Source organism: Hypanus sabinus, chromosome 19, assembly GCF_030144855.1.
Source record: "Hypanus sabinus isolate sHypSab1 chromosome 19, sHypSab1.hap1, whole genome shotgun sequence".
In the NCBI taxonomy this organism is placed as follows: domain Eukaryota; kingdom Metazoa; phylum Chordata; class Chondrichthyes; order Myliobatiformes; family Dasyatidae; genus Hypanus; species Hypanus sabinus.
The window spans coordinates 5,898,779-5,926,720 of NC_082724.1; the positions used below are offsets into that span (position 1 = coordinate 5,898,779).

General features: G+C 43.7%; 1 protein-coding gene and 1 long non-coding RNA gene across 3 annotated transcripts; one reads left to right on the plus strand and one right to left on the minus strand.

Moving 5' to 3' along the window:
• Positions 1-72: 72 nt before the first annotated feature.
• On the plus strand, positions 73-27,703 carry LOC132377701 (monoglyceride lipase-like). The gene is made up of 7 exons (XM_059943936.1): positions 73-737; positions 2,027-2,133; positions 8,380-8,516; positions 13,164-13,274; positions 15,752-15,841; positions 20,033-20,248; positions 26,833-27,703. Exons 1-7 carry the CDS (start codon positions 574-576, stop codon positions 26,953-26,955), a joined length of 948 nt encoding a protein of 315 aa, XP_059799919.1. The 5' UTR covers positions 73-573; the 3' UTR covers positions 26,956-27,703.
• LOC132377703 (uncharacterized) lies at positions 599-27,807 on the minus strand. Of its 2 annotated transcripts, none has more exons than XR_009506721.1 (3): positions 27,697-27,807; positions 17,400-17,656; positions 599-2,225 (listed from the first exon to the last, which is right to left on the minus strand). It is a non-coding gene; the product is annotated as an uncharacterized LOC132377703 (long non-coding RNA). The 2 variants fall into 2 exon arrangements; XR_009506722.1 differs by lacking the exon at positions 599-2,225 and adding an exon at positions 15,908-16,974.
• Between the last annotated feature and the right edge of the window lie 135 nt (positions 27,808-27,942).

The window sequence follows — 27,942 nt, forward strand, 5'->3', positions numbered from 1 at the left end:
CTATCACTTTTCAGCCCGAATTCCTCCCCCTCTCCCACCCCGCCCCCCACCTTCTTATACTGATTCTTGCCTTTCCTTTCCAGTCCTGATGAAGGGTCTTCGCCCCAAACGTCAACACTTTAATCCGTTCCATGGATGTTGCCCGACTTGTTCAGTTCCTCCTGTACTTTGTTTTTGATTTCCAGCATCTGCAGAATCTCTCCTATTTATGACGATCCCGTTCCTGTGGCCCATTTCCTTAGAAGAAGGTGTAAGAATATTCTTCGCGATGCTTTGGCGTTTGGAGATATTGGCAGAATGACAGGCAACCTCGGTCGCGTGTCCCCGAGCGTTCGGTGATAGTTTGGCGCTCCAGAACAGTTATTCGTTTGAAGTCTCTGATGGGTTCTATTTTAATTTCAAACCTGTTCGGCTCATTTAGTCCTCACAGATGAAGAATGCGACCCCGTAACAAAGGCGCGCAGTTCAACGCACTGGGTCTGGCGTTGCCAACGTAAAGAATTGAGATGTAGATCGCCAACGATCCCCAACCCCACCTCCGCACCTCCGGACCTCCGGCTTTCTCTCGAAAACATGATTCGTGTTTTATGTTGTTATTGTTACTGTCCCAAAAGGGCGATTGAAGCCAATGAAAAAAAGACCCCTCAAGGTTTGTTTTACCGGGAACTCCCACATTTCGTCAACGCAGATGGGAGTTACCTGTTCTGTAGATACTGGATGCCAAGGACACCAATCAGGTTAGCTCGACAGCAGGAGTTTCCGATCTGGGGGAGTCACCGACGGTGGTCAGTTTGATTGGAAAACGGGAGGTGGGAGCGGGGATGATCGAAGGGCAGAGGGGACATCATGGAACACTACAGCCAAGACCAACAGACACGAAATGATGGAGGAACTCAGCAGGTCAGGCAGCATCTGTGGAGAGGGATACACAAGCCCTGATGTCTTTAATAAACCCTTCCTGATGAAGGGTCTTGGCCCTCCTCTCTATAGACGCTGCTGGACCAGCTGATTTCCTCAGGTATTTTTTGTGTATGTTGCTGTGGATTCACAGCAGAATCTCTTGTGTTTGCACATTACAGCCCAGGATGTTGTGCCAACCTTTTAACTACTCCAAGCCCAATCTAACCTTTCCCTCCTACATTTTTCTATCATCCACGCACCAAAGAGTTTCTTAAATTACCCTAATGTACCTGCCTCTACCATCACCCCTGGCAGTGCGTTCCACACACCCACCACTGTGTAAAGCTCTTACCTCAATCATCACCCCTGTACATTCCTCTAATCATCTAGAGTTATGCCCCTGGTGTCAACCATTTCCGCCCTGGAAAAAAGTCTCTGGCTATCCACTCTATCAATACTTTTCATCATCTTGTACACTTCTATCAAGTCGCCTCCCATCCTCCTTTGCTGGGATGGATGTTCAGTGAGATGGTGTGCAAACACTTCCCTTTCAACTCCAACTCTTTTAGTCATTAACACAAGAAAATCTGCAGATACTGGAAATCCAAGCCACACACACAAAATGCAGGAGGAGCTCAGCTTCTGTGGAAAAGAGCAAACAATCGACGTTTCAGGCTGAGACCCTTCATCAGGACTCGTGAAGGGTCTCGGATGGAAACTTCGACTGTCTACTCTCAGGGTGAACATACACAGTCTTTTTCCCAGGGAAGGGGAACTAAAAACTTGAGGGCATAGGTTTAAGGTGAGGGGAAAAGATTTAAAAAGGAACTGAGGGGCAACTTCTTCAAACAGAGGGTGATGGGTTTATGGAATGAGCTGCCAGAGGAAGTATTTGAGGTAGATACAATAACAATATTTTTAGTTTTTGTCTTAGCCAGACATTTGGCTAAGTAACTATTATAAGCTTAGATGGATATGGACCAAAGGCAGGTAACTAGGACTAACTTGATGGGCACAATGGTCAACATGGATGAAGGACCTGTGTCTGTGTTGTATTACTCTGTGCTATACTATGAAGACCCCATCTGTCCTGCTGTTTAATTCATTTTGCTGCTAAATCCTCCAGGGCACTAATGATGATAATACATGATGCGGGTGAACACAGCGGCCGCTACGAGAACTTAGTTGAGTTATTCTTGGAGCTTTCCTTACTCGTCTTCTCACATGACCACGGTAGGTGCTGGCTGCTGGCTCTGCGCTCGACCAAACAACTGGAGTTTACAACGCGTTTATTCTCAGCCACATCACATTTCAATGTTCAGCATCTGCCACACACAAAAAGTCACTCAAAGATATTTCATGTTATAGAGATACATTGCAGAATAGTCCCTCCCGGCCCTTAGAACCGCACTGCCCAGCAACTCAAATCTTATCTCTAGCCTAATTGTGCGCATGTGTGTGTGTGTTTTCCCTTCCAAGTGTACCAATTAAACTGTCAAACCAAGAATCCTGGATTGATAGTTTAATTGGCCCCCTCGTGCAGAATCCAAGGTTAGTTCACAGGGAAACCTATGCACTGATCCCAAAGATGCACAACATAAAACAAAAGATAATGGGCCAAATTCCATTTGTGACGGCTCACCACCCATACTCGCTAGTCAACTGCTTCCTAAACCTGAACATATTTCAGTGATATCACCTCTCAATCTTCCAAACACCACTGGAAACCAGTCCAACGCGTTTGGCAGTGCAGTCTCCTCAAACTGTGAATCTACTAAAAAGCTTTGAGAATGGGAGGGTGGGCGGTGGGTGTAGGGTCGACAAAATTGACTATGAAAGCTGTCAAACAGCTTGAAGGATTGCAGAGATCTCATTCATAAACATGTAAAGCCTAAAGGTGAAAAATACAATTTAAAAATTGGCAAAAAATTGAATAAAAATTAAAACACAAGTCAATGCTTGAATCGTACATTTAAATCAACCCAATTAAATCGAACAGATGTCTTTAATCTCTCCGATGAAATGGTTGGAAGATTAAGAGGTGATAGCTTTGGAATATACTGTACAAAGTTCTAGGGAGACACAGGAGACTGCAGGATGCCGGAAATCCAGAGCAACACACACAAAATGGTGGAGGAACTTAGCAGCTCAGGCTGTATCTGTGGAGAGGAATGGGCATTCAGCATTTCAGGTCAAGGCCCTTCTTGACTGAGAGATGGTGGAAGACAGCCTGTATAAAGAGGTGGGAGTGAGGAGTTGAGGAAGAGCTGCTGATAAGTGGATCCAGGGGAGAAGGGGTGCAGGGCAGATGGACAGGGGTGGGAGGAGGGGGAGTGGAGATCATGACAGAGACTGGTAAGTGGGAGGATCACAAAAAAATTGATACAAAGAATATGTTCAAGTTATATTAGAGGAACAACATCTCATATTCCACCTTGGTAGCCTCCAACCTGATGGCAGGAACATCAGTTTCTCTAATTCCCAGTTACCACTTCCATCTGTCCCCTTTGTCCCAATCCCACTAGTGCCCATCACCCCATCTCTTTCCCCACCCTCACCATTTTGTTCTGCTCTTCACCCACACATTCCTCCCTCAGGTTCCTCTCCCCATTTCCTTCTCTTTGGATTCTATAAGATTCCATCTTTTCAGCCCTTTGTCACTTCCACCTATGAGCTCTTATTCCATTTCCCATTCTCCTCGATGCCTCACCTGCCTTTCACCCCCTCTCACCTGGATCCTCGCATCACCCACAGGCTCATTCCACCATTTCCCACCCCCCACCTCTTCCGTTAACTATCTCCTCTCTTTCTGTCCAGTCTTGATGAAGCATCTCAATCCAAAACGCTGACTGCCCATTTTCATCAGTTGATGCTGCCTGGCCCACTGAGTTTCTCGAGTATTTTGTGTGTTGCTTCAGAAGTCCAGCATCTGGAACTCTATCTTTTGTCAAGGATTATGTTTTCCATGTTCCAGGTATCTGAGTATTGAGGTCAGAGTCTCAAAATAAGGTAATTCAGCTTTACAGGATGGATCAAGATCAACTCTCTACCCCGTGGGTAGTTAACCTTTGTGGAGATGTAGTCCCTGGGGATCTTTGAGGCAGAGGTTGATGGATTCTTTTGAGTTTAGGAAAAATTGAGGTTGGTACAGAAAACCACTGCTGAGAAAAAAGCCCAGTTGTGGTCTTTGTCAATGCAGAGGGGCTGGTCTTGCTCCTCCTCCTCCCTCTATTTCTTGTTCCTGGCAATGGGTTTGTCACTTCTGGCTATCCTGCCATGGGTGAAATGGGCAGACTTCCCAGCAAAACACACCCTCCCCTCTGAACTCCAGTAGAGTCGGAATCAGGTTTACTATCACTGACGTATGTCATAAAGATTGTTGTTTTGTGGCAGCAGTACAGTGCAGTACATCAAAAATTACTACAAGTTATAATCATCATCACCACCATCATTATGTGCTGTGTTGTATGATGTGGGCGATCATGATCTTAGCATAACCATGATTGTTCTTGGCAAATTTTTCTACGGAAGTGGCTTGCCATTGCCTTCTTCTGGGCAGTGTTTTTAAAGACAGGTGATCTAGTCACTATCAATACCCTTCAGAGATTGCCTGCCTGATGTCAGTGGTTGCATAACCAGGGCTTGTGATATGCTCCAGCTGCTCAAACAACCGTCCACCCCCTGCTCCCATGGCTTCATGTGACCCTGATTTGGGGGGTGCGGGGGGCTAGGCAGGTCCTACACCTTGCCCAAGGGTGACCTGCAGACGAGTGGAGGGAAGGAGCACTTCTCAACTCCTTTAGTAGAGAGATATCTCCAATTTGCCACCCAGGCAAGTTATAATAACAATTATTTTTAAAAATAAGTAGTGCACAAAGGGAGCAAGAAGTAAGGTCATGTTCATAGACCGCTCAGAAATCTGATGTCAGGGGAGAAAGCTGTTCCTAAAATGTTGAGGGCATGTTTTCAAGCTCCTGTATCTCCTCCCTGGTGGCAGCAATGAGAAGAGGTTATGTCCTGGATGGTGAGAGTCCTTAATGCTGGATGCTGACTTCTTGAGGCATTGCCTATTGAAGATGTCCTCAATGGTGGGAAGGCTGGTGCCCATGGTGGAACAGGCTGAGTCTGCAAACCTCTGCAACACACACAGAATGCTGGAGGAACTCAGCAGGCCAGGCAGCATCGATGGAAAAGAGTACAGTCAACGTTTCAGGCCAAAACCCTTCAGCAGGACTCAAACCTCTGCAGCTTTTTCCCATCCTGTACATTGGTGCCCCCATACCAGACACTGATGCAACTAGTCAGAAGACTCTCCATGATACTTCTGTAGAAACTTGCTCGAGTCTTTGGTGTCATACCAAATCTCCACAAACTCCTAATGAAATATAACTGCTGGTGTGCCCTCTTCGTGATTGCATCAATGTGTTGGGCCCAAGATAGATCCTCAGAGATATTGATATCCAGGAATTTGAAGCTGCTCACACCTTCCACTGCTGACCCTGGCCAGGGTCAGAGGGCAGTGCATGATCCCTGAACTCCCTCACTAGAGAGGTGATAGATGCAGATGGCTCCACAGGGAACTGCCAACTCCTTTTGCTACTTTGGGGCAATAAACAGAATTGGAAGATAGGAATGTTTTTGTCATTTTATACCTCTGATGTAATTCCTTTGCCATTCCCCTGAAACAGACTATTTCAAAGCAGTTACAGCCAGCCCAGTTACTTCAGTTCACAGACACAGATTGTTCTTCTGTATTGATCATTCTACCTTATCAAAGAACACTCTATGAATAATTTATTATTTGGAAATTATCTTTGGTTTAGAATATTATTGATAGGGGCCTCGTTACATCCACTTTCAATTGCTTTAATCCAGCAAGGGTTAGTTCAGGAAACAGTTCACAAAATAGTGGTCACAAGAACAGCCTCTCAAAGTGGTGGACTCCATTCCTTGCCACGACAACAACAAAGGCATTTGCTGTGTTTTTTTCCACTGTCCTTGACTTATTCCAATTACCCGTTTTACAGATACTTCCTTCCTCCTTAACCAACAACCCTCCTCTCCAATTTTTACATTTCTGATAAAATGTCACTGACCTGAAATATCATCTCTGCTTCTCACTCCATGGAGGCTGCCTGACCTGCTGAGTTCTTCCATCGTTTTAAGATTTTATCATCTCACAATCAGGATCAGAACCAGGTTTATTACCACCATCTGATAATGGTGGATGCGGGTTCAATTTCAACATTTAAGAGAAATTTGGATAGGTACATGGATGGGAGAGTTGTGGAAGGCTATGGTCCAGGTACGTGTTGATGGGACTAGACAGAATAACAGTTTGGCATAGACAAGATGGGCCAAGGGGCCTGTTTCTATGCTGTAGTGTTCTAAGATTCTATGATATATGTTGTGAATTGTGTTGTTTACGGCAGCAGTACAGTGCAAGACATAAAAATCCCAAAATTAGTAAATAGCGCAAGAGATGGATGACGAGGTAGTGTTCATGGATCCATGGACCATTCAGGAATCTGATGGTGGAGGGGAAGAAGATTTTGAGTTTGGGTCTTCATGCTCCTGTACCTCCTCCTTGATGGTAGTAAGAGGGCTATCCTAGATAGTCAGGGTCCTTGGCAATGGATGTTGCCTTTTTGAGGAACCATCTCTGGAAGACATCCTCAACAGTGAACAGTGAACAGTGCCTGTGTTGGAGAGGCAAGTCTTGATGTCTTGGATTGGTGTTTGTGGGTTGACATATTCCTGGATCATTCAGTCACTGTACAGTGTCTCTAAGTTCCCACCACTGCTCATCTATTGTGAAAACTCACACACCAATCTGCCTTCGAAATGGAATGAGAGAGTGGCCTTAATTATCATTATGTAATTGGAACTTAGAACAGAACAGTAACAGTCCTTTTGGCACAGATCTCCGCGCTGGCCACAATGCCAATTTAAACTAATCTGGCCGCACGTGGTCCATGTCCCTCTATTCCCTGTCTTTGTATGTGCCTGTCTAAATGACTCTTAAATGCTGTTATTGTACATTCTTCTATCAACTCCTCTGGCATTGCATTCCATGCCACGACCACTCCATCAGACAAAATAATCAAAGACCCCACCCATCCCAGCATCCCTCTCCCATCAGGCAGAAAGTACAAAAGATTGACAGCATAGACTAACAGGCTCAAGGACAGCTTCTATCTCACTGTTACAAAACTATTGAATGGTTCCCCAGTATGATAAGATGGACTCTTGACTTCACAATCTATCTCATTATCTCCTTCTACTGCCTGTTACTCCAATGGCATTTAGGGCAGCAATGAAGGTGCTCCATCTCTGGTAGTGCTCAAGGCTTCCTTCATTCCTTCAGTAGCCCAGTTTTCACTACTGTCAGTCATGCAAGACCCAGGTGGAGACTTCATTGCTGATTCCGTAACAATTTTGTTTTACCAGTCAGGGTTGTTAGCCCTGAGCGGAACCCCCAAACCTGGAGGATCAGCAGATCACTCTTAGTCTGGCCTCTACCCTTTGACATGTTTGGCATGGGCGACCCTACCAAGAGCCAAAGCATAAAGCCCTAACTCCAACTGACATAGCTCTCTGAATCAATGAGGCACACAGGCTTCCAAACCATGACGAGGTTGTGGTCCTCTTGGAGGAACCTCATTATGACCTTGCACCTTATTGGTTATCTGCACTGCACTTTTTATTCTACATTCTGTTATTACCTTGTACTACCTCAATGCTATCTGTTTTGCATGCTATACATACTGATCATTTTCACTGTTCCTCAGTCTATGTGACAATAATAAACCAATTTGCCAATTTAATTTTAATTTATTCTCTGTGTAAAAACACTTGCATGATAAACATCCTCTAAATTTTTACAGATTACAGAGGAGGTGTTTGCTGTCCTGAGGCAAATTAGGGTCGATAAATCCCCAGGGCTGAAAGGTGTTCTCTCGGGAGGCAAGTGCAGAAATTTCTGGGGCCCTAGCAGAGATATTTAAATCATCTGTAGCAAAAGCTGAAGTTCTGGAGGATTGGAGAGTAGCCAATGTTATTGCGCTATTGAAGAAAAGCTCTAACCATGCGCCAGGAAATTATAGGCCAGTGAGCCTAACATCAGTAGTGGGAAATTGTAGATGGAATCCTGTGAGAGAGAGACTGGTTCCTGTGATGTACTGAGCTGTATCCATAACCTCCGTGGTTTCAGGCAGTCCTGGGCAGAGCAGCTGCTGTCCCAAACCATTATGCATCCATGAAGGGAAGTGGCCAGTTGACACTCTGAGTCTCAGCCTGAAACGTCGACTGTCCACTTCCCTCCAGAAATGCCGTCTGAACTGCTGACTTTTCCCAGAACTCCGCTGCGGATTGTTTACAGTAAGTATCACCCTTGTTTGGATGTTTGATTTCACTCTGGAGGTGGGGGGGGGGGGGGAACTCCTCCTTAACATCTAAATCTTCTTCCTCCTCATTCAGTTGGGCATGGACAGAGTGAAGGAAGGCGCCTGCATATATCGGATTTCAGAATTTACGTCCGTGACTGCCTGCAACACATCGACATAGTGAAGAGGCAGTATCCAAATCTAAAGCTTTATACCATTTCCTTCTCCATGGTAAGTAGCTTCACGGAACAAAAAGTTATAGTAGTGTGACACAACTACAGCACCAGGGACCTGGGTACAATTCTGACACTGGCTGTAAGGAGTTTGTACATTCTCCCGGTGACCACGCATGTTTCCTCCGGGTGCTCCGGTTTCCACCCATATTCCGAAGATGTACGGGTTAGAGGGTTAATTGTCACATGGGTGTAATTGGGGAGGGTGGGCTCATTGGGCTGGATAGGCCTGTTACTGTGCTGTATCTCTAAACATATGAAAATAAAAATATACAAATGAGTTAATCAGGGTAGCATTCAGTTTTCTGTTTTTCTACACACGAACAAGGGGGTGGGTAACATAACCTGGAACTCAAACTCAATGATTGAGCATTCAACCATCCAGCAATGAGCAGGCTTTTCAGACCACAATGTTTTGCCAATCTTGATTTTAATTTCTATTAATTGTCCTCTTCCTGTGTATCATCCATATCCCTCCATTACCTTCATATTTATGTTTCTATCTTAAATCTTCTTAAACTCCGCCTAACTGCCCGCTTCCCCTTGTAACCTGTTCTTGGCACCTTCCACTCTCTGTGTGTAAAGACAACTCACCTCCACCAACAATGTTAAAAGCAGGTCCTCCAGTGTTTGACATTTCTGCCCTGGGGAAAGAATTCAGACTGTCTACCCTGTCAGAGTTTGTCATAGTTTTAGTAACTTCTCACAGGTCTCTCCCCAGTCTTCGATGCTCTGGGGCAAGGATTCCCAACCTGGCGTCCATGGACCCTTTGCTTAATGGTATTGATCCAGGGCATAAAACAGGTTGGGAATCCCTGCTCTAGGGAGAACAACCTATGTTTGTGCAGCTTGTCCTTATAGCACACACACTCTAATCCAGACAGTATCCTGGTGAACCTCTTCGGAACCCTCTCCACAGTCTCCATATCCTTCCTATAATGGGGCAACGAGAACTACACACAATGCTCCAAATGCTGTCTGACTGAAGTTTAATATAGCTGTGGCATAACTTCCTTACTCTAATACTCAACACCCCTACCAGTAAAGGCAAGCATGCCATACGCCTTCTTTACCACCTTATCCAAGTGCACTGATGACACCACTGCTGTTGGCAGAATCTCAGATGGCAATGAGGAGGCATACAGAAGTGAGATAGATTGGCATATTGAGTGGCGTCACAACAACCTCACACTCAACATCAGGAAGACCAAGGAACAGATTGTGGACTTCAGGAAGGAGAAGTCAAACAGACCAGTCCTCATCAATGAGTTTGTCATGGAAAGGGTGAGCAGCTGTGAACATCCCAGAGGGTCGCTCCTGGGTCCAACGTATTGATACGATCATGAAGAAGGCACACCGACGGCTATACTTCATTAATAGTTTGAGGAGATTTGGTATGTCATCAAAGACTCTAGCAAATTTCTACAGATGTCCACACTTGGAGTACAGGCAGACAGACAGACATACTTCATTGATCACGAGAGAAATTGGGTTTCGTTACAGTCGCACCAACCAAGGATAGTGTAGAAATATAGCAATATAAAACCATAAATAATTAAATAATATTAAGTAAATTATTCCAAGTGGAAATAAGTCCAGGATCAGCCTATTGGTTCAGGGTGTCTGACACTCCGAGGGAGGAGTTGTAAAGTTTGATGGCCACAGGCAGGAATGACTTCCTATGACGCTCAGTGTTGCATCTTGGTGGAATGAGTCTCTGGCTGAACGTACTCCTGTGCCTAACCAGTACATTATGGAGTCGATGGGAGAATGGAATATTGTGTTCTGTTCTGGTCACCTCATTATAGGAAGGATGTGGAAGCTATCGAGAGGGTGCAGAGGAGATTTACCAGGATGTTGTCTGAATTGGAAAACAAGTCATATGAGACAAGTTTAGCAGAGCTGAGACTTTTCTCTTTGGAGTGTAGAAGGATGAGAGGGGATTTGATAGAGGTCTACAAGATTAAGAGAGGCATAGATAGGGTGGATAGCCAGTACCTGGTTCCCAGGGCTTGAATAGCAAACACCAGAGGGCATATGTACAAAGTTAAGGGAGGGAAGTTTAGGGGAGACTTCAGGGGTAAGCTTTCTACACAGAGGGTCGTGGATGCCTGGAATGACTTGCCAAGGATGGTGGTGGAGGCTAAAACATTAGGGATATTTAACAGCCTCTTGGACAGGCACATGGATGAAAGAAAAATAGAGAGTTACAGAGTAGGGTGGGTTTAGTACTTTTTTAAAGGAATATAGGGTTGGTACAACATCGAGGGCTGAAGGGCCTTACTGTGCTGTAGTATTCTAGTGTTCTAATGTAGTGCAGAGAGCATTCTGTCTGGTGGCTTCACTAGCTGGTAGGGAGGCTCCAATGTGCAGGGATTAAAAGGGGCTGCAGAGGATTGTAGACTTAACCAACTCCATCATGGGCACAAGCCTCCCCACCAATAAGTATATCTTCAAGAGACAGTGCCTCAAGAAGGTAGCATCTATCATTAAGGACCCTCACCATCCCAGGACATATTTCTGGTGCTGATGTAGCATGCCCACAACTTCCTACCTCCAACCTGTATGTCTTTGGACTGTGGGAGGAAACCAGAGCACCCGGAGGAAACCCATGTGGTCATGGGGAGAATGCACAGACTCCTTACAGATGGGAACTGAACTCTCCGAGTGCTGCCCAACCATCGTCACCAACACAACTTCTATAGGCTGGAAGTCTTTACAGATTCCTTCCCCTTACCAGCATGTTGTCTCCACCTCCCTCTTCTCTATCCTGTTAAACATTTTCAGGGCATTAGTCAGATGCAATGTAACGAACGCTGTACAGTGCACCACCGAACCATCCCAGCAACAAGAACCTCCAGGACCTCAGTGTGGGAGCTGGCTGCCTTTAACACGAGTCTGATATGTCATCTCTTCTAGCCAGAGTGGCCCCTACTCCCCAATCTGCTGGTAGAGGGGACTGGTCTTTCTCTGGTATCCCCATCATTTTGCAATATCTATCCCTCAATCAACACAAGATTGGATTATCTGTCAGTGCTGCAGCAACCGCTTTGTTCAAAGTGATTGCTAGTTTTACCTACCTTCTATAGTCGCCTCATTACATGAGGGGCTTGGAGGCTTCAGAGAGAGTGCAGAAGAGGCTCACCAGGATACTGCCTGGATTAGAAGGTTCAGCTATAAGGAAAGGTTGGACATACTTGGATTGTTTTCTCTGAAGCATCAGAAGTTGTGGGGAAACCTGACAGCAGTTTATGATGAGGGGCAGTTAGAGTATTTTCCCATGGTGGAAATGTCAAATACTAGAGGGCATAGCTTTGAGGTGAGAGGAAAGAGGTTTAAAGGGGGTGCATATGATCAGATTTTGTTTTTACACAGTTGGGGGTGTGGTAAACTGTATACTTGTCTGGACACGCCCCTCTGCTGACTGCTCCTGCGGCTCCTCCCACAGACCCCTGTATAAAGGCGATTGGGGCACTGCTCTTCCCTCAGTCTCCAAGATGTCGTGCTCCCTTTTTGCTGCTAATAAAAGCCTATCGTTCACTTCCAGTCTCCCAGAGTTATTGATGGTGCATCAGTGGGTGCCTGAAATCCACTGCCAGAGGCCATGGTGGAAGCAGAGACAATAGTGGCATTTAAGAGGGTTTTAGATGAACACATGAGTATGGGGGTATGTGGCAGTTTGTTTTAGCATGATTTGTCACCACGATTGGCACACACATTGCTGACTTATCCCTAGCAATACATACACAAAATGCTGGAGGAAGTCAGCAGGTCAAACGGCATCTATGGAAAAGAGGGGCCTACTGTGGGCCTACTCCAGGGTTCTGATCTGAGGACTCCAATGGCTCAGAATGCTGTTGTTCGCTTCAATTGTTTGAGTGCTCTGTATTTTGTTTTCTTTCTCTTGCACATTGAGTGCTGGTCTTTTATTTTTATTTATATTCTTTTTTTTCTTTAATTAGTTTCTTTCAGGTTTCTTGCTTTGTTGCTGCCTGTAAGAAAGCAAATCTCAAGGTTGAGTAATTTATACACTCTTTGATAATATAGTTGAACTTGAATCTTGAAACCGTCGATGTTTCAGGCTGAGACACTTCTTCAGGACTGAGAGGGAAGGGAGAAGATGCCTGAACAAAAGTTCTTCCCCTTTTCCTCTATTTTTCACTCTTACATTTTACCTTTTCTACCTGCCTACTACTTCCCTGGGTCCCCTCCTCTTTCCCTTTCTCCTATGATCCACACTTCTCTCCTATCAGACTCCTTCTTCTCCTGCCCTTGAGCTTTCCCACCAACTTGGCTTCACCTATCACCTTCTAGCTAGCCTCTTTCCCCTTCCCCTACCTTTCAATTCTGGCATCTTCCCAGCTTCCCTCTCAGTCCTGAAGAAGGGTCTCAGCCCAAAGCATCAACTGTTTACACTTTTCCGTAGATGCTGCCTGATCTGCTGTGTTCCTCCAGCATTTTGTTCTGGATTCCAACATCCGCAATTTCGTGTGTTTGCTGAATTATCCCTGTAGTCTTCTATATTCAATGTTCTCAGAGTGCCTAAACTTAAAAATAACTTACTAGCCCTGGGATTGCTCTAAGCGGTGACAGAAGCTAAGTAAGTGCCTTTATTCTTCCATTTCTGCCACTTCTTGCATTCCAGGGAGGACTGATTCAAATCTATATCATGAATGAGAGACCAAACATTGTGGCAGCGGCAATTTTTATGGCACCCCTGGTCCTCATGAACCCTGAATCAGCAACTCCATTTAAGGTAAAGACAGACTCAAGAAACACCAAATGTTTCAGGTAATATTAAGTTCAATTTGCTCTGGCACCCATCCTCGCACCACATGGTCAGAGCAGTTCTGATTATTCCATTACCACGGATACCCCACTGGGCACAATGAGCTCCAAGCGACCACTAGGCCTCAGGGAGTTGAGCAGCATCTGTGAGGGGAGAAGGAACCATTGTCATTTTGGGTCGAAACTATCAGATCTGAGTCCTGATGCAAGTCTTGACCCCAAAATGTCAACAATTCCTTTGCCTCCAGGGGAAGTGGTTTGTGTGGGTTCAAATTCAACATTTCAGATATATTTGGATAAGTGCATGAATGGAGGGGGTACAGAGGGCTATGGTCCAGGTGCGGATCAGTGGGATGAGGCAGAGTAACAGTTCGGCATGGACCGATGGGTCTGTTTCTGTACAGCCATGCTCTATGACTCAATGGCAGTGACTCTGACAGATGCTACCTGACCCACTGAGTCCCTCCGGTAGATTGTGTGTTGCTCCAGACTCCAGCTTCTGCTGTCTCTCTTGTCCCCATCTATTCACACTAATCCTGTTTCCCCAACACATTTGAAGATGATACAAAGATCAGTGGCACTGTGGATAGTGTAGATTGCCAAAGGACACAGCAGGATATAGATCAGTTACAGATATGGGCAGAGAAATGGCAGATGGAGTTTAATCCTTTCAAGTGTAGGTGTTGTACTTTGGGACGTCAAATGTAAAGGAGGTGGCAGTTATCCACTGTATACGATGATGACAGGAATCCTGCACAGGAGAGATTTTAAAATGGAAAAGCTGCTGCACTAGGGCAGTTCCACTCACTCGACCTCAAAATACAGCTTCTATGGGACGGGTAGTCATCACAATTGGAGCCTTCTTTGGTTGCAGTGACTGGCCATAACGTGTTCTGTGCCTCATCATGTCCTTCACTCTCCACAGAGCACTGCAGAACCACCATCCTGGCCGTTGGATCTCACTATAGATCTCATCCCCCCGGTCCACCAGAGCTGACTTTGCATGCTAGGACAGGCATGTCCCTAGATCACTAGGGTATGAGGCCCGACGGCTACCCTCACCTGGTTTAGCCCGCCTGTCAAAGCGGTATATCAGGATGTGGCCACTGTTGCAAGCCAACAGTTACTTGAAGCCACAGGTGAGAGTTGAAAGTCTGGTGGGGACCAAAGGTGAGTGAGCTGCCCCAGACTGGACACAACAAGTCCATTCACCAGAGGTGCTGCCTCTCCCTGAATACCCCATACACCCCAAATGTAAAGAGACAGTACACAGTTATTGACAGGATAATTAAGTGTGTTGAAGTACAAAGGAAACTTGGGGTTAAAATCCATATCATCCTGAAGGTAGCTATGTGGTAAAGAAGGCATTAGCATTCTTGCCTTTATTAGTCAAGGCTTCAAGTTCGAGTCAAGAAGATATGTGTCAGCTTTATAAAACTCTAATCAGGCTGCATTTGGAGCGCCGGTTCCCAACCATTTCTTTGAACCGCTACTGTTAACTGAGGGGTCTGTGGACCCCAGATTGGGAACCCCTGATCTAGAGTTTTGCATTCACCCCAACACAGGAGGCTGTGGGGAAAGTGCAGAAGAGGTTTACCAGGATGTTGCCTGGATTAGAGGGATTGTGCTACATGGAGAGGTTAGACAAACTCGGGTGGCGGTCTCTGAAGCAGCGGACGCTGATGGGAGAACTAATAGATGATTATAAGATTATGAGAAGCAAGGACAGAGTAGGTAGCCGGTATCTTCTCGTTAGGTTCAAAATGTCTAAGAGGGAGTATGCATTTAAGGCGGGATGAGGTAAGTTGAAAGGTTCAGGGCAAGTTCACAGCGAGTGGCAAATACCTTGAATGTGGTGCCAAGGGTGGTGGTGAAGGCGGATGCTATAGAGACATTTATGAGGCTATGAGGTGAAAGTACAGTGAATGAAGGGATATGGACACTGAGCAGCAGAAGAGGTTAGTTACACCACAAACATTGGATCATAATTAGGCAATTGAGCCCATTGAGTCTGCTCTGCCATTCGACTGTGCCCGATTTATTTTCCCTCTCACCACATGTGATGTTTAATTACTAATTTAATTAGTTTGGCATCACATCGAGGGTCGGAGAGCCTTTCCCGGTGCTGGGCTATGTTCTACATTCCAAATATGCACTAGAAAAGGCCATTCACGTCTTTGACACCAATTTTGTCCACTATGATTGGCTCTTCAGTTCAGTTCGGTGACCCAGACACACACCCTTCCACTGTGACCGAGGAATTTTCATCCCAGTGTATAGGAATGCCGTGAGACCTCCAGCCCCAAGTTCCTGACGTGTGCTGGGAGGCAATCAGTGACATACATTTTCTCATCTCAGTTGTCCACAGCCCCAGATCTCTACAAGAATAGCGTCTAATTAAGGGCAGGGACTTTACTCAAATTCTTTTTGTTTTCTCTACTCTAGATGTTTCTGGCCAAAGTGTTGAATCAATCGTTACCACGCTTAACCTTGGGATACATAGATCCCCAAGCAATGTCCACCAATAAAAATGAGGTGTGTCAGTCTTTTTTCCCTCTCCTTTTCCTAGTTAAATAAGGAATTCAATGGATTCTGTATGAATGTATTGGTGTAGCTCTGTATATACATAAAAAAAGCTTATTTACATCAATTGCTTGATATGTCCATAAAGTGATGCCAGGCACAGGAGAGCCTGTACATAAGGTGACCGACAGGAAGTGATAAAGTAGTGGTAGTTGGGGGTGTGGAGGGGTGGGTTAGTGGGTGGAGGTGTTGATCAGTCTTACTACTTGGGGAAAGTAAATGTTTTTCATTCGGGTGGTTCTGGTGTGGATGCTGCATAGTTACCTCCTTGAAGGGAGGGGTACACGCAGTCCATGAGCCAGCATCTTTCTGTAAAAATGTCCTTGACAGCAGGTAGGCTGTTGCTGGTGATGCACTGGGCAGTTTTGTCTACCCATTGTAGAGCCTTTTGCTGTCAACAGCAGTGCTTCTATTTTGATTCCAAATTCTTGGGCAACAGGGTAGCATAATGGTTAACACAATGGCTTTACAACGCCAGTGTTTACTGATCAGGGTTCGATTCCTGCCCCTGTAAAGTGTTATATAACAACTGTGCTGCTAAAGGTCCAATTCTGCTCCAATTCCATAAGTTTAGATATTTCAAAGTTAAAAGATCAGATAAAAATCAACACCTGAGAATGCTTCTCTGGAGGATAAAGGAGGTTCATGCTGACCATCGGGCACTCCGCTATATGGTCTACTGACATCAAAGGGACTGTATTTGAGAGGGTGAGTAGCTTCGAATTCCTTGGTATATGCATCATCGAGGATCCCATCTAGACTGTACATACTAGTTGTTAGGTGAAAAGAAAAGCACAGTAGTACCTCTTTCACCTCAGACGGCTGAAGGAGTCTGGCATGAGTCCCCAAATACTCAGGACTTTCTACAGGGGCACTATCGAGTGCATCCTGATTGGCTATGTCATTGCCCGGTATGGAACTGTACTACCCTCAATCACAGGGCACTGCAGAGAGTGGTGCGGACAGCCCAGCACATCTGTGGATGTGAACTTTCCTCTATTCAGGACGTTTACAGCAGCAGGTGTGTAAAAAGGACCATCGGGGACTCCAGCCACCCCAACCACAACTGTTCGAGCTGCTTCTGTCTGGAAAACAGTACCACAACATCAGGTTCAGGACCAATAGGGTCTGGGACAGCTTCTTTCACCAGGTCATCAGATTGATCAATACACATTGATCTGATTGCATATCGGACTGTACGTACATTATGCAAAACAATTATATATAAAATTTCAGGGTTTGGGCAGTACCCTCCCTCATTTCTCCTCTTTCTTGCTTGTATATTGCGACAGAGATGCAACATAAAAGATTTTTACCTCCTTGGATGTAAGAAATAAATGAACAATTAAATAAATAAATATACTGATCCCATTTACCAGTGCTTGTTCATAGCCTTTTACATCTAGGTCCTTTTGAATTGTATCAAATATCAGCAGTGAAAACCTCCCTACTTCCCAAGATAAAACAGCTAATAATTTTTCAATAGTTTGAAGTTCAAAGTATATTTTACCTCTTCTTCCTGACCCCATCATCCTTACTGGGACACAGGACACCAACAGCAGCTTGCCAGAGTCTCAGTCCTGGGCTGAAGGAAGGTTGATTGGCCTTGTGGCCTCCACTTTCACCACATGTATTCTTAAGTCTTCTTAAGGATGGGGTCTTTGGGGCTTCTGTTGGCGTTTCTGTAGTTCTAGGTTTTTAAAGGATAGGATTGCTAGTTCCATGCCCAATCCAGATGCTGGAAGAACTCAGCAGGCCAGGCAGCATCTATGGAAAAGAGTACAGTTGACGTTTCAGGCCGAGGCCCTTCAGCAAGACTGGAGAAAAAAAGATGAGTAGATTTAAAAGGTGGGGGAAGGGGAGGGGGAAACACAAGGTGATAGGTAAAACTAGGAGGGGTAGGGGTGAAGCAAAGAGCTGATGAAAGAGATACAAGGATGGAGAAGGGAGAATCTAGTAGGAGAGGACAGAAGGCGATGGAAGAAAGAAAAGGGGGCAGGAGCACCAGATGGAGGGGATGGGCAGGCAGGGAGATAAGGTGAGAGAGGGAAAAGGCAATGGGGAATGGTGAAGTGGGGGGGGGGGGGAACTATCGGGACAATGTATACATTCATGTTCCAAAGTCTTTCAATTTCCTCTTTTAACTCAGCACATTTCTGGTATTTTTCACTTATTGATTTTGTAAGTTATGTGTGTTTGGAATGGCTGTATCTATTAAGTAAGTTGTTCTTGCTTATTTATTCTGTATTATTATATCTAGATGGTTATTATGGATTGTCTTACCTGTAATAACTGATCGGTCATAATATAATTTGTGGGATTCTGACTCTAGAACTGGATCGGACTTCTTTTATGAGTTTGTTTTTTAAAGCAAGATTTTGGTGAATGATGTTTGCCATTTGATTATTATTATTATTTGTCTTTAGATAGTTTGTCTTCTTTGCATATTGGTTGTCAGTCTTTATTTGTGTTTTGTTTCTTATTGATTCTAATGTATTACTTTATTCTACCATGAATGCCCACAAGAAAATGAATCTCAGGGTAGTATACACACTTTGGTAATATATTTAATTTTTAACTTTGGAATATTTGCCACTTGACTGGAAAAGTACAGTTCCAACAACTTTCAACAACTCAATGTCATTCAGGATAAAGCAGGCCATTTGATTGGAACTTATCAACCATTCTACCCTCCACCTCTAGTTTACATTGTCTCAGTATGTACATCTGTCATCGGAGTCTGAATGGTCCATGAACCCATTTTATTGTGTTTTGCAATATATATTTATTTTCTAAAGTAGTAATTTTTAAAGTATTGCACTGTACCACTGCTGCAAAAACTATTTTATAACATACTGTATGTCAATAATAATAATATCACTGGCATGCACTGTGAAATCTGTTGTTTGCAGCAGCAGTACATTACAATACATAATAATAAAAAACTATAAATTACAATAAGAAATACATTTCTAAAAATAAATTAAATAATAGGGCAAAAAACGAAAATAGAATAGTAAGGTAGTGTATGTGGATTCATTGTCCATTCAGAAATCTGATGGTGGAGGGGAAGAAGCTGTTCCTGAAACATTGAGTGTGTGTCTTCAGGCTCCTATATCTCCTCCTTGATAGTAGCAATGAGAAGAGGGCATAACCTGGGTGATGAGGGTCCTTAATGATGGATGGCACGCTTTTGAGGCAACGTTTTTTGAAGGTGACCTCGATGATGGGGAGGCTAGTGCCCATGATGGAGCTGGCTGAGTTTGCTTATGCAGTGGCCTCTGCATACCAGACAGTAATGCAACCAGTTAGAAGGCTCGACATGGTATGTGTGCAGAAACTTGTCTTTGGTGGTATACAAATTCTTCTCAAACTCCTAATAAAATACAGTCACTGTTGTACCTTCTTTGTAATCGCATCAATATGTTGGGCCCAGGAGAGATCCTCAGTAATGTTGACACCATGAACTTGACACTGTTCACCCTTTCCACTGCTAATCCCTCGATGAGGGCTGATGTGTGTTCCCTTGACTTTCCCTTCCTGTAGTCCACTATCAATTCCTTGGTCCTACTGATGATTTCTGCTGATTCTGATCTTTTTATACTCACATCTTCGTCAAACAAAAGCAACATCCATCATCAAGGTCCCCCAACGTCCAGGCCATGCTCTCTTCTCACTGCTGCCATCAGTAAGGAGGTACAGGAGTCTCAATACTCACACCACCAGGTTCAGGAACACTCGTTACCCCTCAACCTCTTGATCCAGATGGAACAACTTCACTGACCCAACACTGAACTGCTCCCACAACCTATGACACACTTTCAAGGACTCTTCACCTCATGTTCTCGATATCTATTTTTCATTTATTTATTATTATTATATTTTCTTTTTGCATTTGTACAGTTTGTTGCCTTTTGCACATTGGTTGTCCGTTCATCTTCTTTGGTGCTGTCTTTCATTTGTTCTATTTTTTCTTTGTATTTACTCTGAATGCTTGCAAGAAAATTAATATCAAATTTGCATATGGTGACATACATGTACTTGGATAACACATTTACTTTGAATTTTGCTTTCAAGTGATTCATTTAGTTATTGAAATGCACTCAACTGCCAGTGTGCTGAAAACCATTCTCATTTTTGCAGGTGGCGAGCTACATAAATGATCCTCTGGTCTGTAATGGACCAGTGAAAATAAAGTTCGCCTTTGAGGTGTTACATGCACTAAGTAAGATAGAAAGGATTTTCCCCACCATCAGCACTCCTCTGTTAATAATGCATGGTGATTTGGATTCAGTCTCAGACATCAGGGGTTCCTTCATCATGTACGGGAAGGTGGCAAGCACAGACAAAACGTTTAAGGTGATGCATCTTTTCACAAGAACAAAATACTAAAACTGGTGTAACATAAGCTTGTTTAACTCTTGAATACTTGGGATAATACATGGGATGCCACGGTAGAAGTTGAGAGGGCATTATTGCAGTCAGTGGGATGGGTTGCAGTGTAAAAGGAGGACAAACTTGAAAGGGGTGACAAATACAGGACTGAAGGTGGCATGTTTGAATGCATGCAGTATATGGAATAAGTTAGATGATCTTGTGGCACAGTTAGAGATTGGCAGGTATGAAGTTGTGAGGATCATGGAGTCATGACAGAAAGACAATTGTAGTTGGGAACTTAATATCTAGAGATACACAATCTATCATAAGGAGAGACAGAGGGGGTGGAGTGGCTCTGCTGGTAGAAAATGAAATCAAATCTTCAGAAAGACATTACATAGGATTGGAAGATGTGGAATCCTTGTGGTTAGAGTGGGAATCCTTGTGGGAAACTGCAACTGTAAGAAGATCCTGATGGGACTTATTTATATAAGGTAGCTAGGATGAGGTCTACAAATTACAATGGAAGATAGAAAATGCATGTCAAAAAGGCAATGTTACATTTGTCATGGGGATTTCAATATGCGGATAGATTGGGAAAATCAAGTTGATGCTAGATCCCAAGAAAGAGAATTTGTGGAATAACTTGATATGGCTTTTTGGATCAGCTTGTGGTTCAGCCCACTAGAGATCAGCAATTCTGGATTAAATGTTGTGTAATGAACTGGATGATTAGGGAGCTTAATATAATGAAACCTTTAGGAAACAGTGATCATAATATGATATAATTCACCCTGCAATTTGAGAAGGAGAAGCTAAAGTCACATATATCGGTAATACAGTGGAGTAAAAGGAATTACAGAGGCATGAGAAAGGAGCTGGCCCAAGTTGATTGGAAGAGGACACTAGCAGGGATGACAGCAAAGCAGCAATGGATGGAGTTTCTGGGAGCAATTCGGAAAGCATGGGATAGGGACATCCCAAAGAAAAGTAAGTATTCTAAAGGCAGGGTGACTCAACTGTGGCTGACAAGGGAAGTCAAAGTTAACATAAAAGCAAAAGAGAGGGCAAATAATAGAACAAATATTAATGGGAAGTTGGAGGATTGGGAACTTTTTGAAAACCAACAGAAGGCAACTAAAAAAATCATAAGGGGGGAAAAGATGAAATATATAGGTAAGCTAGCCAATAATATCAAAAATGATACCAAATGTTTTTTGGGATATAAAAAGAGTAAAAGAGAGGCAAGGGGAGATTTTGGACCACTGGAAAATTAGGCGAGAGATAGAAACAGGACAAGGAAATAGTGGACGAACTGAATAAATATTTTACATCAGTCTTCACTCGTAATACGCTGGAAGTTCGAGAGTGTCAGGAGGCAGAAGTGAGTGTAGTTGCCATTACTAGAGGGATGGTACTTGGGAAACTGAAAGGTCTGAAGGTAGATAAGTAACCTGGACCTGAACGACTACACCCCAGGGTTCTAAAAGACATAACTGATGAGATTGTGGCGTCATTGGTAATGACTTTTCAGGAGTCACCAGATTCTGAAATGGTTCTGGAAGGTTCCAAAGTTGCAAATGACTCTCCACTCTTCAAGAATGGAGAGAGGCAGAAGAAAGGAAACTATAGGTGAGTTAGTCTGACCTCAGTGGTTGGGAAGATGTTGTTGATTATTAAGGATGAGGTCTCAGGATACTTGGAGGCACATGACAAAATGGGCCAAAGTGAACATGGTTTCCTTAATAGAAAATCTTGCCTGGCAAATCTGTTGGAATTTTTGGAAGAAATAACAAGCAGGATAGACAAAGGAGAATTGATGGATGTTGTGTACTTGGATTTTCAGAAGACCTTTGACAAGGTGCCGCACATGGGGCCGCTAAACAAGATAAGAGACCAGGGTATTACAGGAAATATACTAACATGGATAGAGCATTGGCTGATTGGTAGGAGGCAAAGAATGAGAACAAAGGGATCCTTTTCAGATTAGCTGCCAGTGACTAGGGGTGTTCTACAGGGGTCTGTGATGGGACTGCTTCTTTTTATGTTAAAGATTTGGATGAAGGAATTGATGGCTTTGTGCCCAGGTTTGAAGACAATACGAAGATAGGAGGAGGGGCAGGTAGTGTTAAGGAAACAGAGTGGCTGCAGAAGGACTTAGACAGATTAGGAAAATTGGCAAAGAAGTGGCAGATGGAATACAGTGTAGCAAAGTGTATGGTTATGCACGTTGGTAGAAAGAATGAAAGGATAGACTATCTTCTAAGTGGGAGAAAATTCAAAACTCTGAGGTGCAAAAGGACCTGGGAGTCCATGTGCAGGATTCCCTAAAGATTAAGTTGCAGGTTAAATTGATGGTGGGGAAGGCAAATGCGATGTTAGCATTTATTTCAAGAGGAGTAGAATATAAAGGCAAGGCTGTAATGTTGAGGCTGTATAAAGCACTGATGAGGCATCACTTGGAGTATCATGAGCAGTTTTGGGTCCCTTATTTAAGAAAGGATGTGCTGACGTTAGAGAGGGTTAGGAGGAGGTTCATGAGAATGATTCTAGGAATGAAAGGGTTACCGTATGAGCAGCAATTGAAGGGTCTGAGTCTGTACTTGCTTGTATTAAGAAGAATGAGAGGAGAATCTCATTGAAACTTACTTAACATGGAAAAGCTTAGATAGAGTGGACACGGAGAGAATGTTTCTTATAGTGGGGGTGTCAAGGACCGGGGGCACAACCTTAGAATAGAAGGACATCACTTTAGAACAGAGATGAAAAGAGATTTATTTAGGCAGAGAGATGATGAATCTGTGGAATTCATGGCCACGAGTAGCTATGGAAGCCAGGTCACTGGGTGCATTAAAGGCAGAGGTTGATAGTTTCTTATTAGTCAGGGTGTGAAAGATTATGGGGAGAAGGCAGGAGAATGGGATTGAAAAGAAAATGGATCAGCCATGATGAAATGGTGGAGCAGACCCAATGAGCCGAATGGCCTAATACTGCTCTAGGGCCTCGAATTTTGGAGTTCAATTCTGGTGTCCTCTGTAAGCAAGTTTGTATGTTCCTTCCTGTGTGCATGTGGGTTTCTTCTGGGTATGCTCTGGTTCCCTCCCACAGTCCAAAGTATATACCGGTTAGTAGGTTAATTGGCCTTTGTAAATTGTGCTGTGATTAGGCTGGCGTTAAATTGAGGGTTGTTGGGCGGCACAGCTTGAAGGGCCTACTGTGCCCTGTATTTTTAAATAAATACTCAAATGCGGGTTTATACTAGTTTGAAGTGCAGGTACAAGGGAGACTGCAGATGTCGTAAATCTAGAGCAACACACAAGGCCCTAGAGGAACTCAGTGGGTCAGGTAGCATCTGTGGAGGGAAATGAGCAGCTGACATTTCAAACAACACACAAAAAGTGCTGGAGGATCTCAGCAGGCCAGGCAGCGTCTATGGAAAAGAGTTTTGTCAACAAGTTGATGTTTCGAGTTGAGAATTTTTGTCAGGACTGGAAATAAAGTAGAAGAGAGACAGAATATGAGGGTGGGGAGAGTGAGAGTGGAAATAATTTTAGAATCTGGGAGGTGATGGATGGAAGTAATGAAGAAGATGGAACCTGATAGGAGAGGATGGTGGATCAAGGAATAAAGAGGTGAGAAGGAATTTCTTTAGCCACAGGGTGCTGAATCTGTGGAATTCAGTGCCATAGATGACTGTGGAGGTCAAGTCATAGGACATATTTAAAGTGGAGGCTGATAGGTTCTTAATTAGTAAGGATGCCAAAAGTTACAGGGAGTAGCAAGAGAATGGGATTGAAAGGGAGAATAAGACAGCCATGATTGATGAGCTAAATGGCCTAACTCTGTTTCTATGTATTATGGTCTTATGGCTACATAGCATTGTGATGTGGAAGGGCTGGGGGAGTTGGTGAACTTGTGGAACTGGATAGGGAAACCATGAGGGGAAAATGGAACCAGATGGGAGTTTTGGTGGACGTGGAAAAATGAACAAACAGAGAAAACATCTTGTTCCACCTGTCACGCTCCAACCTCTGTTCCCCAACTCCCCCCCCCCCCCCACCACCCACCTTCCTTCATAACATTATATAGTTTCAAAGATTCATGGAGCTATACAGTCATGGACACAGACTTTTTAGCCTAATTCACCCATGCCAATCTATTGGTTGTCCATCATATCCAATATTGACTGGAGACCTGTGTGGGATAAAAAGTTGCACTGGGACACTTCCCACTCACTCGACCTCAGCAAAATGGGTCTGGTGGAATGACTAACCATCACAAACTGGGGTCTTCCTTGCCTGCAGTGGGTGACCATAACTACTTCTGTGCCTTGTCATGTCCATCAGTCTCCGTGAAGCATTTCGAAAACACCTTTCTGCCCATTGGATCTCACTATTGATCTCACACACCCAGTCCACTGCTAGGAGGTGACTTCACATGGTAGTACAGGCATGTCCCAAATGCCAATCTAATAAAATACCATTTCCCTGTGTCACCCCCTTATAGAAAATATATGATTAAATCAGAAAGAGTGCAGAATAGATTGACAAAGATTTTGCCAGGATAATGATACTATTGTCCCTGAATCACTGGCAACTCACCACGCTCAGTATGAAAAAGTTGCTCCTCGGGTCCATTTTAAATTTCTCCTCCCTCGTCCTAAACCTATGTCCCCTAGTTTTGCACTTCCTACCTAGGGGAAAGAATGTTACCATCCACTTTTTGTGATTTTAAACATTCTGTAAGGTTGCCCTTCAGTCTCCTTCATTCCAAGGAATAAAGCTAGCCTGGACAGCCACTCCCTATAACTCAGACCCCCTAGACAAAGGACATCAACCATAAAGCACAGCAGCTTTATGAATTAAACTATTTGGTCCATTGATTGTGCTCAGGACAGTATGGATAGTAGAAAAGCAAAGATAGCGCGTAGTCATACTGTCAGGAAGAGCAGATGATAGGACAAAATTGCAGCCATGTACGTTAGGGATGAAAAATCAAAAAGGGTAATAAATATAGCATGCAAAGTGTTATATTTCAATGCATGGGGTATAAGAAATAAGGTGGATGTTCTTGTTGCACTATTACAGGTTGCCAGGTATGATGTGGCCATCACTGAATTGTGGCTGAAGGATGGTTGTAGTTGGGAGCTGTCCAAGGTTATACTTTGGAGGGATAGGAAGGTAGGCGGGGTGGGGGGGGAGTAGTGATCGGCGTGGCTCTGCTGGTAAAGAATGGCACCTAATCAGTAGAACAATGTGACATAAGGTTTGAAGATGTTGAATCCTTGTGGGTTGAGTTAAGAAACTGCAAGGGTAAAGGACCCTGATGGCAGTTATACAGAGGCCTCCCAACAGTAGCTGTGATATGGATCACAGATTACAACAGGAAATAGAAAATGCGTGTCAAAAGGGCAATGTTATGATAGTCTTGAGAGATTTCAACATGCAAGTCGATTAGGAAAATCAGGTTGGTAATGGATCTCAAGCGATTGAGTTTGTTGAATGGCTATAATATGGCATTTTACAGCAGTTTGGCATTGAGCCTACTAGGGGATCAGCTATACTGGATTGGGTGTTATATAATGAACCAGAGGTGATTAGAAAGCTTAAGCTAAAAGACGCTCAGAGTGTGGTTAATTTGTGGAATTTATTACCACAGGCAGCTGTGGAGGTCAGGTCATTAGGTGTATTTAAGGCAGAGTTCTTGATCAGACATGGCATCAAGGCCTCACTTGAGTATTGTTAACAATTTTGGGCTCCTCATCGAAGAAAAGGTGTCCTGGCATTTTGAGAGGGTTCAGAGGAGGTTCACAAGGATGATTTTGGGAATGAAAGGGTTATCATACGAGGAACGTTTGATAGCTCTGAGTCTGTACTCATTTGAATTTAGGATGAGGGGGAATCTCATTGAAACCTTTCAAATGTTGAAAGGCCTAGACAGAGTAGATGTAGAAAGGATATTTCCCATGGTGGGGGAGTCTAGGACAAGAGGGCGCAGACTTAGGATAGAGATGCATTCATTTAAAACAGAGATGCAGAGAAATTCCTTTAGCCAGAGCGTAGTGAATTTGTGGAATTTATTACCACAGGCAGTTGTGGAGGTCAGGTCATTAGGTGTATTTAAGGCAGAATTTGATAGATTCTTGATTAGACATGGCATCAAAGGTTATGGGGAGAAGGCCAGGGAGTGAGGCTAAGGAGGGGAAAAAAGGATCAGCCATGATTGAATGGCAGAGCAGATTTGATGGGCAAAATGGCCTAATGTCTTATGGTCTTATTCATATCCATAAATGCTGCCTGACTTGCTGAGTTCCTCCAGAATATTGTGGGTGATGCTTTGGATTTCCAGCATCTGCACTTTCTCATGTTAGTGATACAACAGGTCAGAATGCTACTAAAACCCGTTATAACTCATTGGTGAAGGAATAACTTCCTCTTTCATTTCATTTACAAGTAAATTTGAGTTTCTGAAGCACTGATAAAATGTTTTTGAAGCATAATAATGTATCTCAATGGTCTTTTGATGTTCAGTTATTGCCATCTCTCATTCTTATGAATTTCTGCCAGATCTTTCAGAATGCCTTTCATGATCTCCACCGTGAGCAACCAGTTACTGTTAACGAGGTGTTGGCGCTTTTGAAAGCATGGCTTCTGGAGCGGTTACCATCTGAAAATGAAACTAATTTGTGATACTGGAAATCTTGAAGGCATGGATTTCTTTGGAATAGAATTAATTGGGGAAGTGTAGTTTAAAACAGATTTCAAATCAGAAGTAACGAAGAAAACCCTTTCTCTTCCCATGGTGTTTTTAAAGCAAAAACAAACTCTGCCTAGCAACTTTCATCAGAACTTTGTGGAACTCAGGCTCTGGCAAGAGCTCGAAAGTTAAAGAGATGTTTCCTTTCCTGTGTGCCGACTTCTCCCACTTGTCAGTGAAGTTTCCCTCAGCCCGTCTGTCCCCCATTGTCTGAAAGCATTTATTTGTGTCCTGGGAGAAAACTGTGGAGCCCACACTCCGAGAGATTCTTGGCGTTATAACGGCATTTAAGTTTTACAGAAGATGGATTAGGAGTGCAACAAAGGTAAAAGTGGATTCAAGTACAAGTAATGTCATTTCCAAGACCAACTATGCATGTGACAGTTTGTTGACCATTGTACTGATGGTATTACCTTAAAATATCTAAGATTCAGATATCTTACATCTACTTCTCAGACCGCCAAAGTAAATTGCCTAAAAACAGACTCTAAGGAACCAAAGAGCAAGGAAAACTGAGTCAGGTTAGCAACAATGATTACAAAGAGGAAATAAATTACTATTTATTTAAAACTGCATTGTTAACTATTTGGTCCTTCTTTCAAATAATGACATTGTATTTCATGGCAAATTATCCATTTTACAATGCCAATCCATATATTTTATTTTACACTTACATCGAACCTTGTTGGTTGAACTCTTTCCAATACCGTATGCCAAGCAATGACCCAAGACTGAACTCCTCACACCCAAGTTGAGCAATCAAAGGTTTCCATTCTTTAGATGAGATGAAGGCTCTTCGCTGAAGTGTATGTTGGAAGCCTCACAACCCCGGTGAAGGCTGGACCTTCCCCTCAATCAAAGCTTGAACAAGTTCATCGCTTGTTTTGTTCCACTTGTGGGCATCTCACCTCATCAGAAAG